The sequence below is a fragment of the Panthera tigris genome, chromosome E1, assembly GCF_018350195.1.
Source record: "Panthera tigris isolate Pti1 chromosome E1, P.tigris_Pti1_mat1.1, whole genome shotgun sequence".
NCBI lineage: Eukaryota > Metazoa > Chordata > Mammalia > Carnivora > Felidae > Panthera > Panthera tigris.
Genome location: NC_056673.1, coordinates 910,370 through 937,134, shown reverse-complemented (window position 1 = coordinate 937,134; position 26,765 = coordinate 910,370). Strand labels below are relative to the sequence as shown.

The window sequence follows — 26,765 nt, the reverse complement described above, 5'->3', positions numbered from 1 at the left end:
GAGTGTGCAAGGATTATCACACATACTCCACTGGGGGGGGGGGGTTACTCCGCCAGGGGCAGGGGGGCTAGCTTGTACTTCGCCCCCAGCTCACCCCACTCTCCCGCTCCCTTGTCACCAAGAAGGAAGAAAGCCGGCTGGAGCTTTCCCACCAAAGGGGAAGAGGAGGGGAGACCTGAGCCTAGGGCTCCTCGGTCCCTGCCTGCCTTCCCTTTCCTATTTCCTCCTCCCCTCCCCCCATACTCTGCACCCCGGAGGATGTGACACTGGGAGGGCAGGGGAGGGGAGAGGAGCAGCCGTCTGGCCTGGGTGGCTCTAGAACGGGGTGAGAGAAGGGTGCAGGTTTGGGCAAAGAGCCTCTCTCAGCCCCACTTCAGCCTCCCCTACAAAGTCTGGCTGTGGGGAGCGGGGCTCTCCTCTCCCCTTTGGAGGGCCTCATCCCTGCGCCCGGGACCCAGGTGGAGCTCAGTCCCTGCATCTGGGATCGCCTTCTGGTCTAAAGGGACAGGGGGCCCGAAAGCTTGGCACTTGGCGCCACCTGGTGGCCAGGCAGAGCTCCTGCGCCCCGGCGCAGGGTCTGCCACCCTTCCTAACTCCATTCATTTTCCAGACTGAAATGGGGAGAGCCACCTCTCCCACCTTCCTCCCCAGGAAGTTGAGACGTCTCCCTGGAGCAGTAGGTGGGACCCCACACCCAGCACCCCGGAAGTCTCCCGTGAGGAGCCATTGGCACAGAGCGGGGCCGAGCCTGAGCCCCCAAACCCAGACGGGGGCGGCTGGATCAGACCTCTCCAGGACCCCTCCCTGGGTGCTCAGTCCTCCAAGGGCCCAGACCCGCCCTTCTCTGGGGGGTGGGGGTGGGGTGAGGGTGCAGGCGTCCTTCCCCTCTGTCCCATCCCGCTCTAGCCACACAACAGCCTGGAGGGGTCTGCGTGCACGGGGAGTAAAATGTATACTGGGTGCTACGACTGCTACGAAGAAAAAGTAACATCGATTCCCAGACAAGTCCGGAGAGGGGGAGGGGGGCCGCGCCGGGTGGGGTGGGGGCCGCGCTTCCGGGGTCCTGGCATGCTGTTCCTTCCCCCCGACGGTTACGTGGGTGTTTGCATTCTAAGTACTTGTGATACTAGACTTAACGTCCGGCACTTTCCTGCCAGTGATAAGAAACGGGTCCCCTCACGTCCCACTGACGACGGCTCCGGGTGTGGAGGGTAGAAATCACTGGTGGCTGGGGCGGAGCTGAGAGATTTGGCCCCTTGTGGGCAGGGGCGGGGGTGAGGGAGGTTGATGAGGCTGATGCCAGAAGATCAATCAAGCCGGGAGGGGCTCAGGCCGCGGCTTCCAGACGGGGCCCCCCAGCCACCCCTTGTCCCCCCAACTAACCTCCTAATGGACTTCATTTAGAGGCAACTCTAACCCCACCCCCTCTGAAAATCCAGCAGCGGCTTTCCACTGCCCTCAGGAGGCGCCCCAACCTCCTAGGCTGCATGGTGGGGCGGCCCCTGCCTCCGGCCACTGTAGGGAGGGGTGGCGGGGGGGAGGGCACCCTCTGGAGTCACCCTGGCCTCCTGTTCTCTGGCCTCCCAACACCAGCCTTTGCGGACCCCTCTGTGGGAACGCCTCATCCCCGCACTCTGTCGTCCCCTGGTTCCTCAGCGAAAGCACCACCTGCCCCCAGCTCATGTGGGGCGCCCTGTCCCCCACCGCCGCAGGTCACATTCCTGGGAGTTTGCAGTGGCCATTCCATAGGCCAAGGAAGCGGGTAGAACTTCTGCTGTCGGATGGGGAAGCCGGCAGGACAGGGGAGCCCCCAGGACGGGGGAGCCCCCAGGACGGGGCAGGCGGAGCTCCCCCTCAGCATCCACCCTCCTCCCCAACAGAGGCCAGGGTGGGGCTGGACCCCAGCAAGCCTCCGCCTGGGACAACTGACAGCGTTCTCTCCTTACAGGGAGGAGCAGGGGCCCCTGTCCCCGCCACCCCTGCACCAGGAGCCTGCTCCCCTCAGCACATCCTCCCCCTCCCACCCCCTCTCCCCACCAACCCCCTGCAAGGCAAGAGGGAGCCTCCTCGTTCAGAAGGAAACGTTTCTTCCTCCTTCCCTCGTCGCCATGGCGACTGCACTCCAGCACCCAGGCTGCGGGAGCTGTTCCGAGCCCCCGAGGGCAGGGAAGGGGAGGGTCTGGTCGGGGTCACCCAGGCTCTCCGGAGCCTCCGGGAGGTCACGTGTCCCAGGGTTAAGCATTCAGGGTTTAAAGCCGGACATCCAAGGGCTTCGGTTCCAGCGCCGACTGTCCCTCTGTCCCCAGCAGACACTTCACCCTTGTGGGTCTGTGTCGTCTGTAACGGGGACGGAAGTAGCCCCGACTTCAGACTGGAGGGCTGAGGAAGGAAGGGTGAAGACAGGAAATGTGCCCGGCGTGCGAGCTAAGTGCTGGACCAGTGTGAGCCGTCCTCTGACGCCCGGGACACGCGGGGCACTGTCACCGGCTCGGACAGGTGTGACGAGAGCGGGTCTAGCCGGAGAGACTGTTTCTAGGTGTTCCTCCTGCACTGAGTCTCTTCCACACGTGTGGCGTAGTTTTCCTCAGAATCACCACTTTTGCTCCCCCCCCCCCCCGTCTTTCACCGGAAAAGGGCGTGAATTAAACCTCCTAAATATGACCAACACGCACAACTGTCCTGAGCGGGCAATGATCCAGCTCGGGGAACCTGCGAAGGGGAGCAGAGCCCGGGAGCCCCGTCGCCAGCTGCCAGTGGTGTTCTTAAACGACAAAGTAGCAAATTAACAAATCAAAGCAGGTCACACAGAGCCCAGCATTGTTTCAGGAAACCAGTTTCGGTTACAGGTCTGTGTGTGGGAGCCGGACGACCGACCGCGGGCGCTGGTCCCCGCCCCCCCCCCCGCCCCCCACACGCTCAAACATTCTTGGCTCCCTTAGCTCATCCTTCAGGCACGAGCTCTAAATGACACGATGTTGGTGTCATAATTTTCCTGGATTATTGACGATGCGGCTCATTGACGCCCGTCTCTCCCCACGCACTGGATCCGAGGGGGTGCTGGGTGCCTGGACCCGGGTCCCGGACCGTGGAATCCCGCCACCTACTAACTGAGGGAACTGGGGCCCGACCCAACCCCTCCGGACAGCGGTTTCCCCATCTGCTAGGCTGCCATCGGGGCCCAGCGAGTTCATCATAAAAGGACTTAGCACAGCAGCACCTGGTGCGTGCAACCCCCCTAGCAGAGAGGAGTGGGTGGGGTCACCCAGCCGTGTCGCAGTGAAGGGCAGAGCCACAAGGAACCCACCGGCCGAGACCCCGCCAGAGAGGGGGGCCCGGTGAGGTCGGCAGCAAGGGACCCGAGAGGGGCGCGGGCCGGGCTGCCCTGGGGTCTCCAGAAAGTGGGAGAGGGCTTTCCAAAGGGCGCGGTTTGGATGCCCCACTGGAGACGGGAGGCGGCCTCGTCGCGGGAGGACCGGGAGGTGTACCCTGGCCTGTCCCCGCCCCCAGGATCTTCCAGGGTCCAGAGTGTGGGTGCCGAGCGTGGGGACACAGAGGGAGTGTCTGAGACCCACGGCCGCGGGGCGCGGCCGAGCTCCCGGCCCCGCGCCTCCCGACCGAACCCGCTGGGCCGCGCGGCGGGGCGCAGACCGCGGAGACAAAGGGGCGGCGCCCGGCTGCGCCCGCCCGACCGCGGCCCCAGCACGAATGGGGCGGCCAGCCAATCGGAGGGCAGCATTCCCGCCGCTAGAGCGCGGGCCAATCGGATCCCGGGCGCGGCAGCGCTGCGGGGACGCGGCCAATCAGCTGCGAGGGCCGGCCAGGGGGCGGACCCGCGCGGAGTTTCAAACCCGCCGGGTGGGCGCGGAGCGGCTGCTCGGGGCTGCGGCCTGCGCCGGGGGCTGCCGGGTGAGCGCAGTCCGGGGCCCCGGGGCCCGGGGACCCTTCTGTTCCGACGGGACCTGCGCGGAGCGTGGGGGTGGGGCGGGTGTGCCAGTCAGGATGGGCACGCAAGTGGGGGCGTCTGGGGACTGCGAGCTGCAAATCGGGGGGCTCTGGGCGACGGGAGAGGGCCCCGGATGGGGGGGCCCTGGCCAGCCCAGGCTCGGCGAGGCCCCGTCCTGACCCTTGCTTCCCTCCCGCCTGAGGCAGAGAGCTGGGAGGGCTGGGTGGGAAGATGGACACGCAGCTGTCGTGGACAGTGGCCGCCAGGGACCGCGGGAAGCAGCTCCCTTCCCACACCCGCCGCTGCCACGTGCCCCCACGCCCAGCCCGGGCGACCTGTGTCTCCGTGGAGCCTGGGAGGGGGAGAGGGGATGGCTTGCTGACCTGCTTTTGACCTCCTCCCCAGGATCTGGTGGGCTGAGCAGACTCCCGACCGGGCAGATGGCTTCTAAGTGGCCGGGCGTGGGGGTCTCCGCGCGTCGGGGGCCGCTCCAGGAGCGGGAACAGCTGGCGGAGAAGGAGGCGGAGCAGGCTGCGGGCGGCCATCCGGAGCCCTCCAGCGGGGCCCTGGGCTCCCTGTGCAGACACTTCCAAAGGAGGCTGCCCCTGAGGGCAGTCAGCCGCAACCTCAACCTCGGGGCGGGGCCCTCCTGGAAACGCCTGGAGAATCCAGAGCCGGCGCAGCAGGGCCTCCAGGCTGCGGCTCGCTCAGCGAAGAACGCCTTGGGCTCCGTGTCCCAGGTAATGCCCACGGCCCTTAACCCAGGGCTTCCTCGGTGCCCGCAGCCGGTGCCTTCAAGGGGCCCCCGAGGAGGCCGACCCCACGAAGACGGGGACTTTGGTGTGTCCTCGCTGTGTCTCCTGCCCTCAACCAGCCGTGGGACGAACGGATGGGAAGGGCGTCCTGGAGGCCAAGCGGAGCCTCGCGGTATAAGATCCTAGAGCTGTGGTGTCACAGCGTAGCGAGCATGGGCGTCAGGGGACGCAGCAAACACAGCGAGGCTTGCAGGGGAGGCCACCCCGCGGAATCGCCCAGGAAGGGGGAAGGAAGTGGGGGGAGAGCGTAAGGCAAGCGAGATGGCGTGGGTCCAGATCCAGAGCGGAGGGAGCGTGGTCTGGGTGGCCAGAGGACAGGGAGCCAGGGGGGGAAGGGCAGGCGTGCCGCGTGCCGCGGGTGTTTGGTTAGACTCTCCCAAGAGCCACCGGGGGCCAGTGGGGAAGGTTTTCAACCTGGTGGGAATCCAGTCCGAGGAGCATTTTAGAGCTCGTTCCCCGGCCGCCCGGTGGAAAGGGGGTGAGAAGCATTCGCCACCGGGGGCCTGGGGGCCTGGCCTGGCAGAGGCGTGGACCTCGAGAGGTGCTCAGAAGGTAGGTGTGCGAGGATTTGTGTCAGACGACACGTGTGGGCACAAAGACGCCACATGGGCAGGTGTGAGGTGCCTGGGGCCTTGCAGGTGAACGGGTCCTCCAACCCGAAAATGGGGGCAGGGGTCCCCCGGGAAGGACCGACGTCATGGCGAGCGAAAGCCTCCCAGGAGAGAAGGGGAGCGGGTACCTCCTTGGTGTCGGGCTGGGAATCTGAACCTGTTTACAGACCCTCTGCTCTGGGGTCTCTGAGCCAAAGGTCAGTCCCCGACTAGGAGTCCTGGGACCGCCTTTGTCCCGAAGGGATCACGGAAACACAGGTGCGCCCGCGGCCACATACCTCACCAAACGTAACTCGTCCCGGCCTCTGGCCTCTGGTTTGCCTGGGCCGACATCCTGGCCTCGAGGAGCCAGCACAGCCGCCCCAGCCGGTGGGAGGCGCCCAGGACCCCCACCCCAGGCCGTGAGGAACCCAGAGGGGCTTTGAGCCGCTCGAGTGTCGGGAGAGCTGCCCCTCGAATCCGCACCGGTGCGGAGGGCGACTTAGTGAGACCCGAGGCAGGTCCTGGGGGCCTTCCAGGGGGCGCCAGGGTCTTTCCGTGTCCCGAAACGAGCGTGGACTCCACGAGCCGCTGGTTGGGCTGCTGACCGCCGCACCGGTGCCCTGGGTGGCCCTGAGCTGGCTCCCCGCAGCGGACTCGCTTCACAGGGACCCACGCACCCCCCTCACCCCTGGGGCTCCGAGCTGTCTGTATTTGCGCGGCTGGGGCGCTGAGGGGCGGGAGGGGCCCGGAGACTCTGCAGGAGCTCGTCCTTGGCTTTGCGCTCACCTTCCGTGGTCCCGTCCCAGAGAATCCAGGAGTCCTGCCAGAGCGGCACCAAGTGGCTGGTGGGGACCCAGGTGAAGGCCAGGAAGAGGAGAAGAGGGGCACAGACGGGCAGTCGTCCCCCCCCCCACACCCCGGGCCAGAAGAGCCCCCGGCTGTGTGGAGCCGCCCCAGCCTCCTCAGCCCTGGGCCCGCGGGAGAGACCCTGTCACCGACTCTCTGGGCACGTGGGTCCCCGCGCCCACCCACAGTGGCGGTCCCGGAGGGAGCCCACCTTCCGGAGCCCCTACTCCTCAACGGAGCCCCTGTGCTCCCCCAGGTAAGAGGAGGGGTGCCTCGCCCCCAGATCACTAGCTGGGCCCCAGCGGCTTCTGACCCCTTCCTGGGGCTCCCCGGGGGCATCTGTGTCCTGGCCCAACTCCGCCCCTGACGAGGGGGAACCGCAGGGCTCACCTGTGCAGGGTCCCCGGCCCTGGACCCGATGGGCCCTGAGCCACGTGTTCTCTGCCAGGTGCTCCAAGTCGCGTGGGCTGTCACCTCCTGGAGGGCAGGGAGGGCCCAGACAAGGTGCTCCCGGCCCCCTCGGGGCGTCTCCGGGCCTGCGCGCACCCGGCCCAGCACCGGGCGGGAGGGCCTCGTGCTGCACATTTCCGCCAGTCGCTGCTGCGGCTTTCCTCCTTTCAGTGAGTCTGACAGTGACCCGGAGCCTGTGGGAGCGGGACTTCAGCACCTCCAGAAGCTGTCCCGGCAGCTGGACGAGGCCGTTGTGGCTGAAGAGAGGTGAGCCGGCGGGTCATGCTTCAAAACGGAAGAGCTGAGGGGGGATCCCGTGCTCCTTGAGTCCTGCCACGTTTTTACACCTCTCCGACTCGGGCTCGGACCTGCTGTGTGACCCCGGCCCCGTCCCCGGCCCTCTCTGAGCCTCAGGCTGCTCACGTGCAACACGGGGGGGCAGAAAACATAGATCAGGATGGTGTCTGGAACGCATCCTGGATGTGAACGGCCCCCCGGGAACCCCACCAGGCCGGGCACCTGGGTTCCGGAAGACCTGCCCTTCCCCCAGCACTCCCCATGGCTCCCCTGCGCCTGCCTGCCCATGGGATTGGGAAAAGGCCCGTGGCCTCTCTGGAGCGGCTGGCGTGACTGCCCAGGACCCTCTGGAGGCGGGGCCTCGGTCTGCAGCCCCCCTAACTTGGGGCCTGTTCCCCATTCATACAAGGGCCCGGATGGGCTCTGGGGCGGGGCCCAGCCAGCTCTGACTGCGGGGTGGTAGGGCCCCTCCTACAGGTGACACCGGTCCCTCCCGCCCTCCCGTCTCCAGCGGCGACATGACCATGACCGTTTCTCTCATCCGTGACTGAGGACAGCGCCTCCAGGTTCCTCCTCCTCCTCCTCCTCACCACGAACGTGTGGAAGAACGTAGTCTTTTCTGGAAAATCCTGAAGAGCGGATGGGCCCAGCAGCGTAGGAAGCCTGTAGGTCTAGCCCACCTGCCTAGAGCCAGCCGACCTCACTGACCGCGTCCCCAGCCGGGCATGCCGGGCCCTCGGCGAGCCCCCTTCCGTCCCCTCGTTCTGGCGAAACCGCCCCCGCTCTGAGCTCAGCCAGGGGCACGAAGGGGGCTCCGCACTGCAGGAGGCAAGCCACGGCGGACACCACGAGCTCACAGCGGGATCCACGCGGCCCCACGGGCTCCCAAGGAGGCCCCGGGTGGGGACTCCCCCAGGGCCACGCCTGGTTCTGCCAGTGGCCACCTGGCCCAGCCTGAGAGTGACCAGGGGGACGGAGGTGGGGGGGGGGGGTTCACTCTACTCCCCTTTTGGGCTCGGAGACTCACCTGCACTTAGGCCACGTGGCTGTGTCCTCTCCAACGTGAAGGCGGAGGCACCAGAAGGGACTGGGGACCCAAGGGTGGGACCCCCGAGGGATCGTGCCCGGGCTCTGGGGAGCCCAGCCGCCGCCCTTCTGCCCCCACCACAGCCCTGCAGGGAGGGATGGGGGAAGAGATTCCTGGCCCCGAGAGCCTGGGCCCACGGACAGCTATTTATGCTCAGCACGGGGGCCGGGGGTGTGCAGGGACGGGCGGCACTGTTGACTCGCGACTTCTGCGCTTGGCCAGTTATCTCAGAAATCTGCTGTGTCATTTTATTAGAAAGAAACCCGCGTGTGATTTCCCCGGAGAACACTGCTTTTTCATAATAAAGACCGCTTCTGCGTCTGACATCTGTTCTGTTACCCACGCGCATGCACAGACACGTGTGCACGCACAACCACACAGGCGCACACACCCCCTATGTGCCCGTGCGCACACACCTACATGCACGTGCGCACGCGTACATGCGTGAACACAGCCGTGCACGCACACACATACACCCCCACGTGTGTGTGTGCGTGCGCCCCCACTCGGGGCGACGGGTCTGCTTCGGGGCCGGGCTCCGCTCCCCTCGCCTCCCGCTCCTAGCGGCCGGCCCCCAGCTCAGGGAGAAGACACCCCGCACAGGGAAGGCTTCCCCGCTCCGTTCAGAACAAAGCACACTTTAAAGGCAAATCAGGTTTTTATTTCAGTGACAACGTTCAAGAGTTAAAAACCAGCTCACGTCAAAATCAAGACCAGTAGTAAAAATCTTTTAACCCCGTAGTGCTGTGTTTGTTGCTTTAGAAATCTGATATTTTACATTTCCTTTTCTAACGGATTTTGTACAAGGCAGCCGTGAGGAAGGGAATAAACCTTTTTCACCACAGAACCGGCTGCCACTGGCAATACTGAGAGTCACACATTTAGGAACAGTCGGACCACGGACAAGACGGGACGGGCTGCCACCTCGGAGTAAACAGAGGACAGGGGTTCGAGGGTGGAGGTCCCCAGGGGCGAGCCGTCTTGCCCCTCCTCGGTGACTCTGCTTCCCCGCCCTGGCCACCCTGGTGGGTTTCTCCACGGGAAGAGCAGGCCCCGGGCCGGGCCTCCCTGCGTGGACTTAACCCCAGCTGTGATTTTTAAGGTTCCCCCAAGCCCAGAGGGAGGGGAAGGAGCGAGGGGTTGTGTGTTTTGGCTGAGCCAGAGAACAGGTTTCCAGAGCACTTGGTGCCCAGACCCGGGGGGATTCGGCGGGGAAGCTGGTTATTTAAGGCGGGGTCCGGCCTCGAGGCTCCTTCCCAACCAGGGCCCCCCCTCCCTGGCGGGGCTGCGCCCATGCTTAGGGAGGGTGTCCACGGGGAACCAGAGCCGCCTGCTTGGGCCTCTGGCTTTCATTTAAAGATGCGCGCCCTGTTTTGCCTGTAGGACACTCCCAGGGTGCAGACCAGGGGCTCCAAAGTGGTAAAAACAGTTCAAAAAGCCTCCCCTCTTTCCGGGGACCCACGCCCCCGTAACCTCTTTGGAATACGGGGTTCGGACGCGATTTTCTGTGGCCCAGCACCCAGACAGGAGGGCCGTCCGTCCAAGTGCATAAAAACGGTCCACTCTTTTAAACGCATGTTTTGTGGAGCCCAAGGGCACGTCGAGATCTTCAGGAAAACCCCACGAAGCCAGAAAGGTAGGCCCCCCGAGACCCCCTCGGGGCGGGCGCGGGGGAGGGCGGCAGGCAGGCCCTCCGACAGGGACGGCCACCAGACAGGGAAGAACGAACATGCCACGCGAGAAACGAGGAGCTCTGATCAGGCGGGGAGAAGGATGCTCCAGGTCCCGGGAGAGGGCGCACCGGGGACCGGAAGGGGTCTCTGGGAAACAGCCAGGCCGGCTCACGGACCCACTCGGGGCGGGGCGGCGGCACCCCCTCCAGGGAACAACGCAGCCTGCTCGTCTCCCTCCAACTTCAGCGCACGGACAAAACCGCACAAACCACTCGTCCGGGAGCGCGCGTTAACCAACGCCAAGGCGGAGGGGCGCTCGCGCGCATGCGCACACGCCCACTAACCCGAGAGGCGGGCTCAGGACGCCGCCTTTCATCTCCCCAATCGCAGGTGTGAGTCCTCCGGTTCCACAAAGGAGAGGGGGTGGCCTCCTGCCGGGTCCCACATCCCAGCTCCGGACCCCCATAATCACAGCACCCCCAGAACCCCAGCACCCTCAGAACTCTGCACCCCCGGAACCCCAGACCTCCAGAACCACTGCACCCCCAGAACCACGGGACCCCCAGAATCCCAGACCCCCAGCACCCCCCCAGAACCATGGCACCTCCCAGAACCCTGGACCCCCAAACCACAGCACCCCCAGAACCCCAGATCTCCAGCCACAGTACCCTGCTCACTGGGACTCCAAACTCCCCAGGGTCCTGGTGTCTTCTGTCTCTCTGTGTCTCTCACTCCCAGCCTGGGGCTCACAGGGCAGAGGGAACCTAACTCGGGAAGACATAACTCCACTAATTTATCAGTGGAGACTGACGGCAGGGGCTTCTGGAAGGAAAGGGGATGGCGGAGCCTCAGAGAATCGGAGTAAGTCTGCCCGACTTCAGCGCAGGCTAGATTTCGGGAAGGACAGGAAGGCCTGGGGTGGGAGTAGCTGTGCCTACGACCTCGTACCTTCTGGGGAGCCCCGACGACCAAGTGTGGAAGGAGGGATGGGCACCTGCGAACCCAGGAGGCAGGGCTGGAGAGGACACCCCCAGGGTACCTGCCCCTGCCTACAGGGCAGCCGCAGGGCTGGGGGAGGGGGGTGCCGCACACTGGAGAGAGCGGGGTGGGGGCTGGGAGCCCGGACCCCTCCAGCCCCAGCAGGTCTGCTGGGCAGGTCACAGCAGCCGCTGCGGGGAGGACGCTGGCCACATGGGAGCCGCGAGAGGTAGACACAGAGCAGAAGCGACAGGGGCCCACGCGGGTGCCTGGACTCGGGCACAGCCCCGCCTGGAGGAGCCGGGCCAGCCTCAGGGGCTCCGAAGCAGGCCGGGCGGGTGTGGGCCTGGGCTGGGCTGCAGGAGAGCCCTGCCGACCTCACGGGGACGGCCCAGGAGGAGGGCCTGGGCCCCAAACCAAGCTGAGTGGCAGGCGGAAGGGAAAAGAGTACAACAGTTTGAGCCAAAATGACACGCGCCCCCGGAACGCTGGGATCTCAGCTCTATGCCCTCCAGGAGCCAAAACAGAGTCAGCGTGAGAAGCGCTGGGGAGGGCGAGCCCGGCCCCCGGGGTGGGGGGTGTCCCTGCTGCCGGGCATCAGTGCAAAGCACACTGCCTCACGGAGCCGGGACCCCTTCCCATCCCCCTCCCTCCCCAAGCGGTGGGGCGACAGTGAGGGCCCCCCCGGAGCCCCTCTCTCAGACAGTGTGGAAGGTGGAGCCGGGGTGGTCTGAGGGGCTCTGAGGCCCAGAAAGCCCCAGGGCACAGAAGTGCAAGACAGAAGACAGCCCAGGGGTCAGAAACCGCGCACCAGTCTCAGCCGGGGGGGGGGGGGGGGGGGGGGGGCTTCCAATTCCGTAAGGAAGCCAGGGCCCAGAGAGGGCGACGAGGGGCTCAAGGGCTCTCAGCCAGCCCAGCCGGGCCAGCGCCCAGGGCCGCAGCCTCCCCGGGGAGGGCGCCAGGCAGGACCCCGGGAAGAGGAATGGCCGTCCTCTCGGGCCGCGGGCGAACGGTAGGAATACCGAGGACAAGACGGGGACAATGGACAGCCGCAGAAGGACAGACCGTCAGCACCAGACCCCGCCACCCCCCCCACCCCCGCAAGGGCCGTGGACAGACACGCGGACACAGGAGGAGCCCCGGGGGATGTCCCCTCCCTCCCAGAAAGCGGCCACTTTGCCACAGGAAAGCCAGGCCCGTGAGGCTGACCCAGGATGTCACGGGGGGGCCGGCACGATGCCACTTGTCCGTCCCCCAGGCCGCCGGGAAGCTGCACCTGCCGGCGGCTGCTGATCCCCGGTCTGGCGGCTTCTCCCTTTAGGGCCTGCGTGGACCCCAGAAAGGTGGTCGACTCTGTCAGACCGGCCAGCTCGGGGCAGGCCTGCCCCCCCAGGACTCCACGGACGCCGCCCCTGACGGGCTCGCGGTCCCAGGTCCCGCACGGGGAGGCAGCCGCGGCTGCGGAGACCCTGGGGTCTCACCCCCTCGTGGCCCAGGGAGCCGCCTCCCCGGGGCTCGGCGGGGTCCCTCCCCGCTCCGCTCGGACACCGCTGGACACACACGGGGGCGGGGAAAAGCAGGAAACGGCCCGTCTCGGGGAGCAGCACCCCCCACCCCCGCCCGGCCCCGGCCCTCTGCGCACAGCCCGGCTCTCAGGGCACCGACTCGAACTTGGGGGGCCCGCGCGCCCAGCTGAGCGCGGGCAGGGGCCGCTCCTGGTCCTTGTCGGACTCGGGCTGGCTCTGGGCCCGCTCGGGCTTGGGGTTGGCGGGCGGGTGGGGCTGCTGCACGGACATGGTCCTGCGCAGGTGGTTGCGCTTCCGCAGGAACTCGGGCTGCGCGTGCAGGCCGAAGCTGCCCTTGCGCAGCACCATCCGCGAGCTGTTCTTCTTCGGGCGCGAGCGGTGGCCGGCCTCCAGCGTCGCCAGGTGGGCCGCGTAGCCCTCGCTCAGGAACTGCGGAGGGGGAGGGGACGGGCGTCAGCCAGCGGGGCGGTGACCCGGTCCCCCCCCCCACCCCCACCCCCCGCCAAAACCGTCGCCGGGGAGACGGGGAGCTCCCCGCCCGGCTCTGAACGGCTGAGCTCGTCCCTCTGTGCCCGCGGGGCACACCGTCCTCGTCACCTGCCGCTGAGATCCCCAAACGCAACTCTGCGCTGCTGTCCTCCCTGCCCGTCGCCCCCCCACCGGGTCCTCAGGCCCTTGCCCCCCCCCCCCCAGAAGGGGGCCGCGGACCAGCAGCCTCAGCGGGACCGGGGCCCTGACAGGCAGAATCTCAGCCACCGCCCCCCGCCCCCCGCCCCCCGCCAGGCCTACGGAACCAGAGTCTGCACCCACGCAAGCCCCGGGGGCCACGTGTGTGCGTCAGCGTCTCCCGTCTGCACCCGCCGGTGGCTCCCACGCCCCGCACTCAGCACGCCCCCAAAGGGGTCGTCACCTTCCCCCCCCACCCCTCCTTCTCCAACCTGCTCTCAGTCCCCGGAACAGCAGCCCCGAGCTGATCGCGCTGCCAGAAACCAGGCGCCACCCCTGGCCTTCGCTCCCGCTCAGCCCACACCTCTGACCCGTTCATTTCCAAGTCCAGTCCCTCCGTCCTGCCTCCAAAGTGACTCTGGGGCCCTTCACCTTCCCGCCGGCCACCGCCTCCCCCTGCTTCCCTCCCCCCTTCCTCTGACGGGCCTTCCCCCTGCAGCCTGGGGACCGCAGGAATCACGACTCACCCCCGAAGTCCCAGCCCGCCGAGGCGCGGGCCGTCAGCCAGGCACTGCGGGCCCCCCTCTCCTGCTCCCGCCCGGGGGGGGGGGGGACACCTGCTCTGTCACCTCCTGACCTTCACTTTTGTGGCGACCTCTGTCACAAATGCTCCTCCCACCTCAAGCCTCCTGGACAATTCCCTCGAACCCCCCAAAGCAGCCTTGCCCCCATCGTCTCTGTTCCTCCCCGGGGTGGGGGTGGGGGTCATGACCCCGTGCCCCCCATCATCCATTAGGCCTCTTGCCACGGGCACTGCCGCCTGGATGACGGGACATCCGACGGCACGAGGGCCCGGCCCAGGACAGGTGCCCGTGGTGTACGTGGAAACGGCGAATGAACGGATGAACAAATGAGCGAGTGGGCAAATGAACGGATGAACAAAAACGACTGAATGGACGGCAGACGCCGCCCACGCCGCCCCCACCCGGCCCGGCGCCCCCACCTGGCACTGGGCCTGGTACTTCTTGGTGGGCCGGCCCACGATGAAGATCTGGGAGGGCAGCAGACCCAGCACGCTGTACACGGAGATGTCCTTTGTGGAGCCGTAGGCCGCGCTGATTCTGATGAAACACTGAAACACAGGGCAGCCCGTGGCGGGGCGGGCGCTCACGGGGTCAGAGGACCCGACTCCGCAGGGGGGGGCGGGGCTCCAGGTCCCGGGGCCACCCGCAGCAGGACGCGGCCCTGCAGGAGCTCCCCTCCCGCCCTGCCCTGCGCCCCAGTTCAAGGGCTCCGCCTGGGGAGGGAGGTCGGGACCACGCCACCCGCTGACCCCGTCGGCATTCCTAGGTCACTGGGTGACGGGCAAAGACATGGACGAGGGAACGAGGGGCGGCTCTACGTGTCACAGGACTGGAGGGGTTCTGTCTGGGCCCGACCCCCCGTCCTGTGCCGTCCGCACCACCCAGACGGGTGCGGAGTGCCTCCGTCCGGTGGCCGCGTCCCAATGCTCACTCGCCCCCCAGCCCCTCGCCCTCCGGCTGCTCACCTTGAGCCCCACCCTCTGGTCCCAGGTCACGGTTTCCCTCCCTCCTGAGCCCCATCAGCCCCGGGCGACCTCCTGCTCGCGGGGTGGCCCACGAGCACCTCGGCCTCCCTCCTGCCATCTTCACGGCCAGCGGCCTCCAGGACCAAACCCAGAACCGCCCATCGGGACTGCACGTCCCATCCCCACGCCGACCCTGCCCCTTCCCTCCCGTGCCCGCCTGGCCACGCCCTGGCCCGAGAGACTGCTCTCTCGCCACCTTCCCGGTTCCACGGGCTGGCCACTGACAGCCGCTGGAGGGCCACGAAGCTCTGGTCCTGAACTTTCTTTCTGCTGCCCCTAGAACATTCTTCCCCAGTTCTACCTCCTGCCGGGGGGCCGCCACCCAGTCCCGAGCATGACCTGACAACCCCCCCTCCCGATGCCGTTTTCTCCATCCCCGTGGCCGCCACCTGGATTCCGGTCGGCCTCTGCCTTGCCTGGCCTCCCTGCCTCTCTTGTCTCACCGATCTGGTCTCCGCACAGCCACCAGGGCTCTTTCTGCAGCCCTAATCAGTCCCTGCCGCTCCCCGGCTCCCCACTGCCCTCAGTGGAGTTCACGGTCTTGGCCAAGGTTTTCCAAGGTCTGCCAACCCTCAGGCCCCCGATGACCTCCAGGCCTCTGCTCCCACGCGACCTGGGTCTGATCCTGTGCACACCAGCATCCTGCATGCCTGCAGCTCTAAGAACATCCGAGGCTCCCTTCTACCTCAGTGCCTTTGCACGTTCTGTTTGTGTCCGCCAGGCAAACTCCTATTCATGATTCAAGACTCAGCTCAAGAGTTACCAACCCCTGGAAGCCTTCTCTGCCCTCCCCAAGCCAAGCTCCTCTGCATGACAACAGGCCTTTACTAATCACCCACTGGTAAAGATTGACACATCTTTCTTCCTCTGGACCAGGGATCGGCTGACGTTGTTGCGAAAGACCAGATAATCGGTATCTCAGGCTTTGCGCTGTGCTGCAACCACACTCTTCCTTTGTGGCTCCGAGCAGCCACGCACACCGCGCCAGCAGGGAGCGTGGCCAGCAGGGAGCATGGCCAGCAGGGAGCGTGGCCGTGTCCCAATGCATCTGCCTTCGCAGGCAGTGAGATCGGACTTTTCGTACTGTTGTCGCATCATGAAATAGCATTCTCCTTTTGATCCCCGCCCCCAACCCCCAACCACTTAAAACTATAAACACCCTTCTCAGGCCAAGGTTACGTAGAAGAAGGGCTACCGGCTGGGCTCAGCCCCTGGGCCACAGATCACTGGTTCTCAAGATGTTACCGTCATTGAAATCCCCCCGGAGGGTTTGTCAAGATGCAGACCGCTGGGCCCTTTCCCCAGTTTCTGATGCAGCGGGTCTGGGGTGAGTGGGGGCGGGGGGGGGGGCAGGGAATCGACATTTCTGAGCAGCTCCCAGGGGACGCCGTGCTGGGGCCACAGGTCAAAGCTCCGGAAGGAGAGCAGGTGCCAGCCCGTGCCGCCGACGCCACGACCCCGAAGGAGCGTGGCGGGCACCCGTCGGCTGAACGAATAACCGGGCGCAGAGACGGAGTTCGGGCTTTGGGGTCAGGAGGTAAAGGAGGAGATGCGGACTCTGGGATCGTGGGGGAGTCACCGAGCCTCAGGGAGCCTCCCCGCCCTCCTCCGTCCCCACGGGTAACAGTGCCCACCTCGGGGTGGGGGCGGGGGCCGTGGAGGCTCCCAGCACCTGCAGGTGGAGGGCGGGTCTGGCCTCCGGCCCGCACTCACCTCCTGCACGAGGTTGCGGAGGAAGATGGCCTTCTGCCGCAGGGGGTCGTGCACCAGCCCGTCGGAGAAGAAGATCATGCCCTGTGGAAAGTTGTGCTGGCATAGCCAGGACACCACCCGCTGCTTCTGCATGTCCGGCCGCCCCGTGATGTACAGGATCAGGTAGCCCAGATCCTGCCAGTGCCTGCGGACGGACGGCATCGCAGGTCCAGCCCCCCCGCCCCGCAGCCGCCCCCGCCCCCCCCCCCCCGCAGCCGTCCTGAGCAGCGCCGGGACCCCGGGGAAGGACGGTGGAGCCACACGCGGGGGGACTGAGCCCCATGAGTCGGGACGTGTCCCTGGACGGCCCGCAGGCACCGCTCACCCACCACCAAACTGACCCCCGTCCCCGAGGCCTCCACGTCACTCGGGCTTCCCCGCCGAGGACAGGCCACCTCTGCCTCCTCGGCTGTCCCTGTCGCCCTTCCTGCTCCCGCGAGCGGCCTCCCGTTCAACCAGCGACCAGCAGGACCTGACCCCTGACCCCCTCCTGCTTCGGCGCCCTCCTCGGCCTTCGCTCACACCCCCACCCGAGTCCAGTCCAACCTGGGCCGTGCAACCCCCTCCAGGCCCCACCCGTGACGGGGGGAACAAGAACTGAAACGAGGGCCGTCCCAAGGCGGGAAAGGAGGAGTCCAGACATGACCAGCATAGTGCGTACTGGACAGAGGCCGTGGCGCTCCCCCTGGTCCTGTTTCCATGGTGACCATCGCTCCTGTGCCCAAAGCTGTCCTTGGCTCCCCAGCGTCCCGAGGTGTCCAGCCCTGCGTGCACCTGTGGCCCGTCACGCTCTACCCCCGACCATCGTATCACCCCGGCCACACGGGGCTGCTTTGCTGCACCCACGGGCCTTGAGCTCCAGCTCAAGCTGGGACCCCAGCTGCGGACCCCTCCCCTGGACGGCCTTCGGGGCTTCATCTCCTCACGTTCCCATCCCCTCTCAAGGCCCCCTCGTGCAGGAAGCCCTCCCAGCTTCCCAGGCCTCCCCTGTCTGCTCCCGCAGCACGGTGGGAGTGTGCTGTCTGTTGACCTCACACGGGACTCTGCCTACAAGATGCCAGATGAGCTCGGGCCTGTCAAGGGCTGCTGTGGCACCGGCCACCCCCGGCTCACCATAGACTGGGGGGCTCCAGACCTGGAGAGCGCCCTGAGGGTTCGGGGGGGATGTTCCATAATCCCACACAGGCTCAGACGCCACCCTGGGGACTCTGGCTAGTTCTGAGCTGGACCCGGTAGTCCGTTTATCAGCAGCAGGGTCTGTGGAACACGGCAGGGACTCAGGAGCCCACGTGAAGACCACGGTGTGGGTCCCCGGGGGAGAGGACCACAGCCCCCCCCACTCCCAGCCGTGGAAGGGGGGCGCTGACGGGCGGGGGGGGGGGAAGACGTAAGAGGAATAAGCCACCCACCCTCACAGGGCGAGCTGGACACTTGCCAGGAGCTCGAGCCTGTCCGTCCAGGGCCTGTTCCCGCAGGGCCAGGGGCATCTGGAGGGCAGCTAACCCTGGGGTCCCCAGTCCAGGCTGGTCTGCTCTCCCCAGAGGGATCACTGCTACTACGCTGAGGCCCGGCATCGGTCCTGCTCAGCTGGAGTCCGGGTTAGTTTCTCATGCCTGAGACTTGTTTTCCCCGTGGGGCTGCCTTGCTCTCGGGCCTGGCCCTGAGTCAGCCTCACAAAAGGGTGGAGGCAGGGAGGGAGGGAGACAGGAAAGGAGGCAGGGATGGAAGGAGGGGTGGAGGCAGGGAGGGAGGGAGACAGGGAAGGAGGCAGGGATGGAAGGAGGGGTGGAGGCAGGGAGGGAGGGAGGGATGGGGGAGGCAGGGAGGGGGGCAGGGAGGGAGGCAGGGGTGGAAACAGGGAGGCTGGTAGGGAGGCAGAGAGGCAGGAACGGGGGAGGCAGGGAGGGAGGTAAGGAGGGGGGTAGGCAGGGAGGGAGGGAGGGAGGCAGGGAGGGGGGTAGGCAGGGAGGGAGGTAGGGTGGGGGGTAGTCAGGGAGATAGGGAGGGTAGGAGGGAGGGTAGGAGGGAGGCAGGGATTGGGGGAGGAGACAGGGAGGGGAGGAGACAGGGAGGGGGTAGGCAGGGAGGTAGGGATGGGGTGGGGGGAGGCAGGGAGGGAGGCAGAGGTGGAAACAGGGAGGCAGGGAGGGTAGGAGGGAGGGAAGTGGGGAGGGAGGTGGGGAGGGGGGGAGGCAGGGGGGAGGCAGGGAGGGTGAGAGGGAGGGATGAGAGGGAGGCAGGGAGGGGGGAGGCAGGGAGGGGAGAAAGTGGCTCCTCCCTCACTCTCCTGCGGTGACACCCTTCTACACGGCTGCTTCCTGCCCCACCTCCGGCCCCGTCCTGGTCTGGCCTCCAAAATCCAACCACCCTGACCCCGTCTCACCGTGTGCTCTGCTCTTCCCGTCCTTGTCGCCCCGCGTCCTCCTTTCTGGCCTATCAAAATCCGTTTTCTATTTTCTTCTCGCTTCCCCACACTTGCTAACCTTTGTGCAGCGGCTTGGACTGAACCCGTCCACCCCTCGGGGACCATCTCTGACGCCACCTCTCTCAGGAAGCCTGCCCTGCTCTCCCCAATCAGCTGTACGAGCTCCAATCTTCCACTTATCACTGGGCCTGAGTCAGGCTCAGAGGGTGGCCCCTGGGAGCCACGTGTCCCGTATCCACACGTTTAGGTGGTCCCTTCCCCGAGAATCCGGGCGGACCCTGCCACTACTCACGACCAGCGGAACACAGCGGGAAGGTCACCGTGACGCCCCAGGCTGGGTCCTGAGAAGGCTTAGCGGCCTCCACCCGGGTCTCCACGAGACGGCCCAGGCTGGCCCCGCGGACAGAGAGCGGGCCCGGCCACCGCGAGTACAGAGGCCATCTCGAACCCGGGCCCGAGGGGAGCCTGCGGATGAGCCCCGCCCCCAGCCCAGATGGCCACCCGGCCGTGAGTCACGGGAACACCCCACGTGACGACTTCCCAGCAGAGCCCAGCCCACCCACGGAACCGCGAGAGATGGAATGATATTCTTTTCGGCTGCTACATTCGGAGCCATTTCTCCCAGAGGCCACCAGAACACGCCGATTGGACCCCGCCTGGAGTCAGAACTCGGGAGCCCAGGCCTGGCTGGCTGCAGAGATCAAACGGAGGCGGGAGGGAGGGGGAGCTAGCGTCCAGACGGTGGCAGGGCGTTTCTCGGGGACCCTCGGTACACGTGACCGGGACTCCCCAGTTCCTGCCCCGGAGATTTGTGGAATTCCGGAAAAATACACGGCCCGGCTCTCCCGGGGCCTCTGGGAAGGGACGGGAGGGAACACTCACCGGACGACGTCCACGGCCCCCGGCCGGACCTTGGGGTCACTTCCCATGATAGACACGCTGGCCGCGAAGGACCCGTCGATGCTGAACACCACGCACTCCATGCCCCGGGGCAGCACCGTGAGGTAGCTCATCGCAAAGGTCTGGTCGCCCCTAAAAGGCACCTGCCTGTGGTCGGCCCCGCATCGCACTCAGCTCGTGGCCTGAGGCCAGGGGTCGGCCCGGGCCCGGCTCAGGGAGCAGTGGGCCGGTATCTCCTGAAGCCACAGCTGGCCAGCCGGTCCGTCTTCCTCTCCCCCCCACCCCGGAAAGCACCCCCAGGGCTCCATCACCGGGCCGGCCCGGCTGGAAGGGCACCGAACGGCACGATCCGCCTGGGTCTTACCTGACGACCATCTTCACGGGGTAGACGCCCACCCCCAGGCGCCGGGGCCGCGGGACGCTGTAGGTGATGCGGCCGCTGCTGTTGGTGATCTCCGTGTCCAGGTGCACCCAGCGGCCCGAGGACGGCTCCGCCATCACCAGGATGTCCACCTGCACGCGGTGAGGGGCCAGGGGACGCCCTGAAGGCCGGGGGCTGCAGGCGGGGGCCGGGGGGCATTCGGCGGCTCCTCGGCCCCCACGCCCAGCCCTCGGGCGCACGGACTTCGGGCCCTCCCCACCGCTCACCCTCCCGGCCCTGCTCCGCCCCACCACCCGGCCCGGCCCTCGCACCTTCTCTCCGGTCAGAGCCACCATGTCCAGGGGCCCGTACATGAAGCGCCCCACCAGGACCTGCGGGCCGTCTTCCGCGGCGATCACGTCGTTGGCCCGGTGGTTCGCGGTGACGTTCTGAAAGCAGAGATCAGCTCGGCCTTTGCCACTGGGGCCGGACCGTGAGCTTCCTCCCGACGCTGTCCTCAGGACCGCGGGGCACACGTGTCCCTGCCGCGTCACCCCTTCGGAGCCGTGTGCTGTGGACCCCGGGTTCCCGCAGACGGACAAGCACCCTGATCCTGACCGTCCCACGCACCCTGAGGTGGCGGCCGGGCCCCTGGCTGTCCTCCTCCCCGGCTCCTGGGCCGGACCCTGCCAGGACGCCTCCCGTTCCGCCTTCCACATCACAGGTCCCATCCCACAGCCACTTACCGTGTGTCTTCTTACTGGGAAATGTAAACGCGTCAGAGCGTGGAGAGGTGCGTGGGGACCCCGCCTGCGCCCCGCACCAGCTACGGCCTCCCTGGGGTCCCCCACCCCCCACACTGCGGATCCTTCCGGACACGGAGTCACTTTGTCTGTAAGCATCCAGGGTCCCCAGGCTTCTCCACTTCTGGTTTCAATTCGCCCCGCAGCTCAAAGGCCCCCCTCGGCCCCCAGCCTCGCTCCAAGACCGAACCCCTCAAGCCGGTGACCGTTCCCACAGGCGTCTGTCCCCACCCACCGAGCTCCCCCTGGCCGGGGCTCTGCTTACAGCCCTCAGCGGGGACCCTCAGTCAACACTAGCCGTGCCAAAGCACAGAACTGCCGACGCCCAGGCGCCCGCGGTGAATTCCGGATCCTGAGCTCGGCGTCACGGCCGTGCCCGGTGACCTGTCTGTGGCCCCCAGTTGTCATGGGCCAGGCACTGCAGGGCCCCCCCCCCCGACTCTGTCTGCCCCCACCTCCCAGCCCACCCGCTACGGCCTGGCCCGGCCACGTCCGAGAAGCGCCCCGTGGACCCCCGCCCTCCATTCTCACGGCGTCTGCGTGCAATTCAGCGGACCCCCCCCACCTGCACCGGCCCCTGGACTGGGCTCGGGGGACCCGGACCCACAGACGGTCGGGAGGGGGCACGGGCCACACCGCCAAAACTCCAGGGAGGAGAGACTTAACTCGCGGAAACAGACACACGGGAAGACGCCTGTGTCACCTATCCGCGGGGAGACGCGAAGCAAAACCACACGGAGACCCCGCCTCGCACCCGCCGGGGCGGCTGGATCCCACGAGAGACGAGGACACACGAGAGCCCGGAGCGTCGTCCACGGTAGAGAAAAGGTGCGAACCGCCCGAAGGCCCCACAGGTGACGACTGGGTAAACGGAACGTGTCCGTCCGCGGGAAGATCCTCGGCCGTCAAGCGGAACGAGGTACCCACGCCGGCCGCAACGTGGGCGCGCCCCCCAGAGCACAGGGCTCCGAGAAGGAAGCCGGACGCAGAGACAACACGCCGGGTGGTTCCGCCACACGGACGGCCCAGAGCAGACAGACAGCTGAGGCCAGGGGCAGGGACCACGGTCGGGGACGGTTACGGGGAAAGGGGCCTCTTTCCGAAGTGACGAAAAGGTCCTAAACTTGGCCGTAGTGGTGTTTGTGCGCATCCGTGAACACGCTCGCGTCCACCGAACTGTCCCCCTTCAGCAGGCGAGTTGTAGAAAACGTGACCGTAGCTCAATAAATACGTTTGCGAGAACAGAGTTGATTCGCGGAGCACCGGTCCGCGCTCAGGGTCCTCAGCGTCCACGTCTGGTGCTCCCACCAGACGGCCCACCGGAGCAGTGGCTGCGTCTGTGGACCCGGCACAGGGGGCCACATCCACAACACAGATGAAGTGACACATCCCACGCTCCTATTCATCCTTCAATACCCTACGGAGGCGACTCTCCTTCAGGGAAGCCCTGCCTGGTCTGCCCCAAGTCCTTTTCTCCGTTTTCTTCCTAATCTGCGCTTCCCTCTCTCACCGCAGACACCACGCGGGGCCGTACGCACTCAGAGGCGAATCAGACCGTGAGCCCCACGGTCACGGGCAAGACCCTGACTCACATCCGCGTCTCCAGAGGCCTGACATACGGCAGCCGCTCCACCCCCAGCGCCCTGGACCCCGCCCTGGTGCTCCCCTGGAGCCGGGCCTTCGGGAACCAGCCCCCCCCCCCCCCGCGTAGCCCCGACCCCACCCCCACCTTCCCTGCCACCCGCAGCCCTCCCCTGCCACGCGGGTGCCCCAGCCCCCAGGGCACCCTGCTCCCTGAGACCGGCTGAGACCCCCGCCCCCACCAGGACACGGTGCCAACGACCACATACCCGCAGCTTGACCTGGGTCCTCTTGCGAAGCCACTTCTCACGGGGGTTGGCGGGGCTCAGGGCCGCAGGATCCAGGCCCGCGTTCTCCTTGACGGTCACGTTCTCGTAGCGCATCACCTGACGGGCAGCCGAGCAGGGCTCCGGGTCGGCCGGGCCCACCCAGCTCCCTCCTTCCCAGAAGGCTGTCAGGGCCGGCAGCGCCCCCCCCCCCCCCCAGCCACCTGCCAGCCTGGGACCCTCGGGAGGCCGGGAGCCCCGGGACCCGTCTGCCGCCATCCTGACAGCCGGGGCCAGGCCGCGGGCTCTCAGATGCTCTGCCAGGGAGCAGCCTCTGTGCACGGCGTCCAAACCCGCGGCCCCCCCGCTCAGACCCGTTCCCTGCCCCGCTGCTCCAGCAGCTGGCCGGTCCTCCCTCCCACCCAGCCCCGTGGCTCCGTCCCTCCCCCACTGGGTCACGCCCTTCCGCGTCCCGAGGACGGACCCTGTGCCTGTCGGAGCCACGCCCCACGGAAGCCTCACCCTGCGTGGCTCCCACCCGCCTGCTCCCCTTGCCCCCGCCCCCCCCGGCAGCCCCCAGACTGTGTCCGGCCCAGCGCAGAGGCTCGCGCCCTCTCCCGGCTCTCCTGCACCTTCCAGGGTTCCTCCTCCACCCCCTGGGTCCCCGTCCCTACACTTCTCAGCCTACAGCGACACCCCCGACTCCCACGTGGGAAACCCAGATCTGGTCTCAGAGCTCCCAAGACCTCTGGAATCTCCTCGATGCCAGAGAGCCCTCAAGATGCCTTTTGTTTGCTAGTGAGGTGGCATCTGGACCCCACCCAAGGGGGGGGGGGGGCCGTGGCCAGGAGCAGGCCGCACGTGACCAGAGGCTGGCCCCTCCAGTCCCACCCCCTGACCTCTGGGGACCCACGAGGGGCGGGAGGTCCGGTCGGTCGCCGGTGGCCAATGACTCGATGAGCCGTGCGGTTCGGCGAAGCCTCCGGGAAAACCCCAGAGGACGGGGCTCAGGGAACTTTTACAAGAAGCTGGTGAGGCAGGGAGTGCGGCGTTTCCCCGGGTTCTGGAGGCCGCCCCAGCGCACGGCAGGACCCGAGGCGGGGTTGCCGGACCGTCCGTCTCAGGGGCCGGAAGCCCGGGCAACGACCTGCACCCGGAACTGGCGGGGCCGACGCTGCCGTGGGGTCGGCGGGGTCACAACTGGGCTACGCTGCAGGATGCCCCACTGGCGGGGAGAGCCGCTCGGTGGGGGCAAAACCCACCTCAGAATCGGGGCACCGCGCCCGTCACCGGGACACCCACCACTGGCGTCTGCCGAGCCCCAGCCTCCACTCGCCTCCCTTCGTGCTTCTCCGGCCCAGACCCAAGACTCGGTTTCCCGCGCCCCGGCCTGGCCCTGCTCTCCCCAACCCCAGGGAGCCCCCCCGGTGCTCAGGTGGGCATCAGGCCCCGCAGCACGGCCCTCGGTCCCTCACGCCCAGATGCCAGCAAGCCTTGCTGTCGCCCCATCCCCGGCCCCCCGGGCCTCCGCACCAGCTCCCGGCCCAAAGCCGGGCCCCCAGGCTGGCCTTGTAACGGGCCTGGGGTTTTCTCTCTGGCCCCTCAAGCAGCAGACACAGGACTCCCTTCCCAGAACACGGTCAGGCACGAGCTCTCTCTTTGTTCAGCCCTGCGGTGGCTTCTCGCGGGACACAGAACAGAATCAAACTCCCGCCCTTGGCCACCCACCCCGCCTCCCGGCCCCCTTCCCCCCCCAGGCTCCCCCTCAGTCACCGGCCTCTCCGAGGACAACGAGACCCTCAGAGGAACAGGCATTTATGACTCGTCTCCAGGCGGAACACGGGTCCATTCTCCTGTGCGGTTTCTATTTAATTTTCCAGAAAGTGCCACGCCGTTGACCAGAAGCCAGCGCTCTCCACGAAACCCCCCGTGTGACCTCGTAACCCCCACGCCCTCCCAGGGCGCAGTGTGGCCCGCAAGACACCCTGTTCCCCAGAGAGCAGGACGGGCCCTCCCGAGGGGCCCGGAGAGGGACAGCAGTACCTGTCTCAGGATGAAGGCTACCACGTCCGTGGACTCCCAGTAGCTGGCGTGGAAGAGGTGGGGCAGGGCCACGGTGGGGAAGGCCGTGAGGACGTCGGGGCAGTACAGGGCGTAGTCGATACGCTTGGCGCCCCACCACTTGGCCGTGACTGCGGGCCGAGATCCGGGTAAGGACCGTGTGGCCTGGCTGGGCCTTGACCCGAGAGGCAGCGTGGGGCCCCGGCACACGGACCCCGCGGTGAACGGGCCACTCGGGGCGCAGGTCCGGGGCCGGAGCCCCGGACGTGACCACTCAGCTTCCCGTGAGCCACCAGCCCCTTCTCCTGCCTGTCCCCAGGACGAGCCCTGCAACCCGGTCCCCAGCAGCGGGGGCCGGCCCCGTGGAGACAAACGCCGGGGTCGCGGCTCGGCCCCGGGGCTCAGTCTGGATGGATTTCCTTTATCGCTCCCAGCCCGCCCTCAGCAGCCCGGCAGTGGACCAGCGCCCGCCCCGGGGTGGGGGGGGGGGTCCCTCTCCCTCAAAGCAGGCAGCACCTCGAAAACCCTCACTCACTGTGGGAGACGCCCGCGGGGGCCAGGCTGTCTGAGGAGTCTGAGCTGTCGCTGTGTGAGCTGTCCCGGCTCATCCTCCGTGCAGGGCACTGGGCCCCCGGGGCCTGAAGGGACGGGGCGGGGGCGTCCGGGGGCGGTGGGCTGTCCCGTGAGCCGCCCTCCAGGAAGAGGCCGCTGTGGGCATGCAGAGCGTCAGCTGGCGGGGGAAGGTCGCGGTCAGGGCCAGGCCGTGTGTCCGGAGCTGCCTGCACCGGGCGGGAGTCTGGGCCCCCCCGGTCCGCTCACCATCACCCCCGCCCCACGGGCAGCCCGCGCCCCTAACCCCCCGGGGCTCGACGGGGCGCCTGCACCCCAGGGCCCGGCTGGGTCTCACCTCCTCTAAGTCGTGGGTCCCAACCATCCCCTCTGTCTGTGGCAGAACTGCCGAGGGCACCTCCGGAGGCAGACGGTCACCACGTGCCCCTCCACGGACCCCCCCCGCCCCCGAGGCACAGAGGCCTGCGGCCGAGCCCGGGTGGGAACAGGCGTGTCAGCCAAGGCGCTAGGGCGCTCTCCGGGGCAGGGCCTTGCCCCGCCCAGAGCAACACATTTTCGGGTGCACGGGGGAGACCGTCCGTGGAAGCTCCTGACGAGGCAGGACTTTGGAAATTAAGTTTCCATTAAAAATGGGGGGGGGGGCTGTTTTTGGATCCTGAATGAGCCTCATGCACGGCACCCCCCCTCCCCCAGTCTGGCCCAAACTCCTGAACAGGCTCTGACCAAACCTCCTCATCCAGGATGTGGAACCAAGGCCCTGATTTCCCAGCCCCGACGGCCAACGCCGGCCTCCCCTGCCCGTGCCTGGTTCACTCCGCGTCAGCCCTGGAGACCACTGGCCTCCCCCAGACCCACCTGCCCTGTTCCCGCTGCTCCTTCCACCTACAAGTGCCCCCCGACCCTCATCCTCCAGCTCTGCTCCGCCTGTCCAAATGCCGTGGTCAAAGGCCCCCTCTTCCACGATGCCCACCGGGATGACACGTTCCCGGCCCTGCACCTCCAGGGGCGAGGCTGGGGAACAGCACCCAGCACAGACCCCTGGGCTTGCACTCAGATCGGATGGCTCGAGCAGCGTGCTGGCCCCAGGAGCCCGCCAGGGGCAGAGCCTGGCCTCTGGGCCCCAGGACGCCCCCGACAGAGCAGGGGTGCACACAGGTGAGCAGCTGTTTCCGCCCCCTCCTCCTGCTCTGGAGCACGTGGCCCCTGGTCGGCGGGGAGTCAAGTCCCCCTTCGGCCAGCGCGTGGAAAGCCTGGACCAGAGAGGGTGGCCCCGGAGTGCCACCATGGGGGCCCAGCCCCCGGCTCGGCACGCTCACACAACCGCCCCCCCTCCCGCAACCGCCGAGAGCCTACCCAGCAGGAGGGACTGCCCGTCGCCCAGCGGGAACCTCTGGTAGCGGGGCACGCTGACGGGCGGCACCAGGTGGAACTTGGGCTCCAGCAGGGGCTCCAGCCGCGAAGCAGAGGGGTCCGCGCAGTGGAAGAAACTATAGACCTGGCTGCAGGCGGGACGCATCTGGAAGCCTGAGGGGGACAGAGAGGACGTGGGGGAAGCCCCTTGCC

The 26,765-nt window shown here is 67.4% G+C and overlaps 2 protein-coding genes across 3 annotated transcripts in view; one reads left to right on the top strand and one right to left on the bottom strand.

The window, feature by feature from the left end:
- The first annotated feature begins 3,023 nt into the window (after positions 1-3,023).
- On the top strand, positions 3,024-8,355 carry PIMREG (PICALM interacting mitotic regulator). 2 transcript variants are annotated; one of them, XM_042966677.1, is made up of 5 exons: positions 3,024-3,220; positions 4,349-4,683; positions 6,158-6,453; positions 6,819-6,914; positions 7,456-8,355. In XM_042966677.1, the coding sequence occupies exons 2-5, from the start codon at positions 4,384-4,386 to the stop codon at positions 7,493-7,495; spliced, it is 732 nt and encodes a 243-aa protein (XP_042822611.1). In that variant the 5' UTR covers positions 3,024-3,220; positions 4,349-4,383; the 3' UTR covers positions 7,496-8,355. The 2 variants fall into 2 exon arrangements, with proteins under 2 accessions (XP_042822611.1, XP_042822612.1); XM_042966678.1 differs by lacking the exon at positions 3,024-3,220 and adding an exon at positions 3,850-3,906.
- A 3,179-nt stretch (positions 8,356-11,534) lies between these two features.
- PITPNM3 (PITPNM family member 3) overlaps positions 11,535-26,765 on the bottom strand; it is a 54,207-nt gene continuing 38,976 nt past the window's right edge. Inside the window, exons 12-21 of the mRNA XM_042967179.1 lie at positions 26,556-26,726; positions 25,168-25,362; positions 24,615-24,763; positions 22,575-22,691; positions 20,254-20,370; positions 19,925-20,073; positions 19,543-19,692; positions 16,197-16,380; positions 13,878-14,006; positions 11,535-12,637 (exon numbers count right to left, since the gene is read on the bottom strand). Coding sequence (XP_042823113.1) covers positions 12,335-12,637; positions 13,878-14,006; positions 16,197-16,380; positions 19,543-19,692; positions 19,925-20,073; positions 20,254-20,370; positions 22,575-22,691; positions 24,615-24,763; positions 25,168-25,362; positions 26,556-26,726 — 1,664 coding nt within the window. The 3' untranslated portion in view covers positions 11,535-12,334. The remainder of the gene's footprint in view (positions 12,638-13,877; positions 14,007-16,196; positions 16,381-19,542; positions 19,693-19,924; positions 20,074-20,253; positions 20,371-22,574; positions 22,692-24,614; positions 24,764-25,167; positions 25,363-26,555; positions 26,727-26,765) is intronic.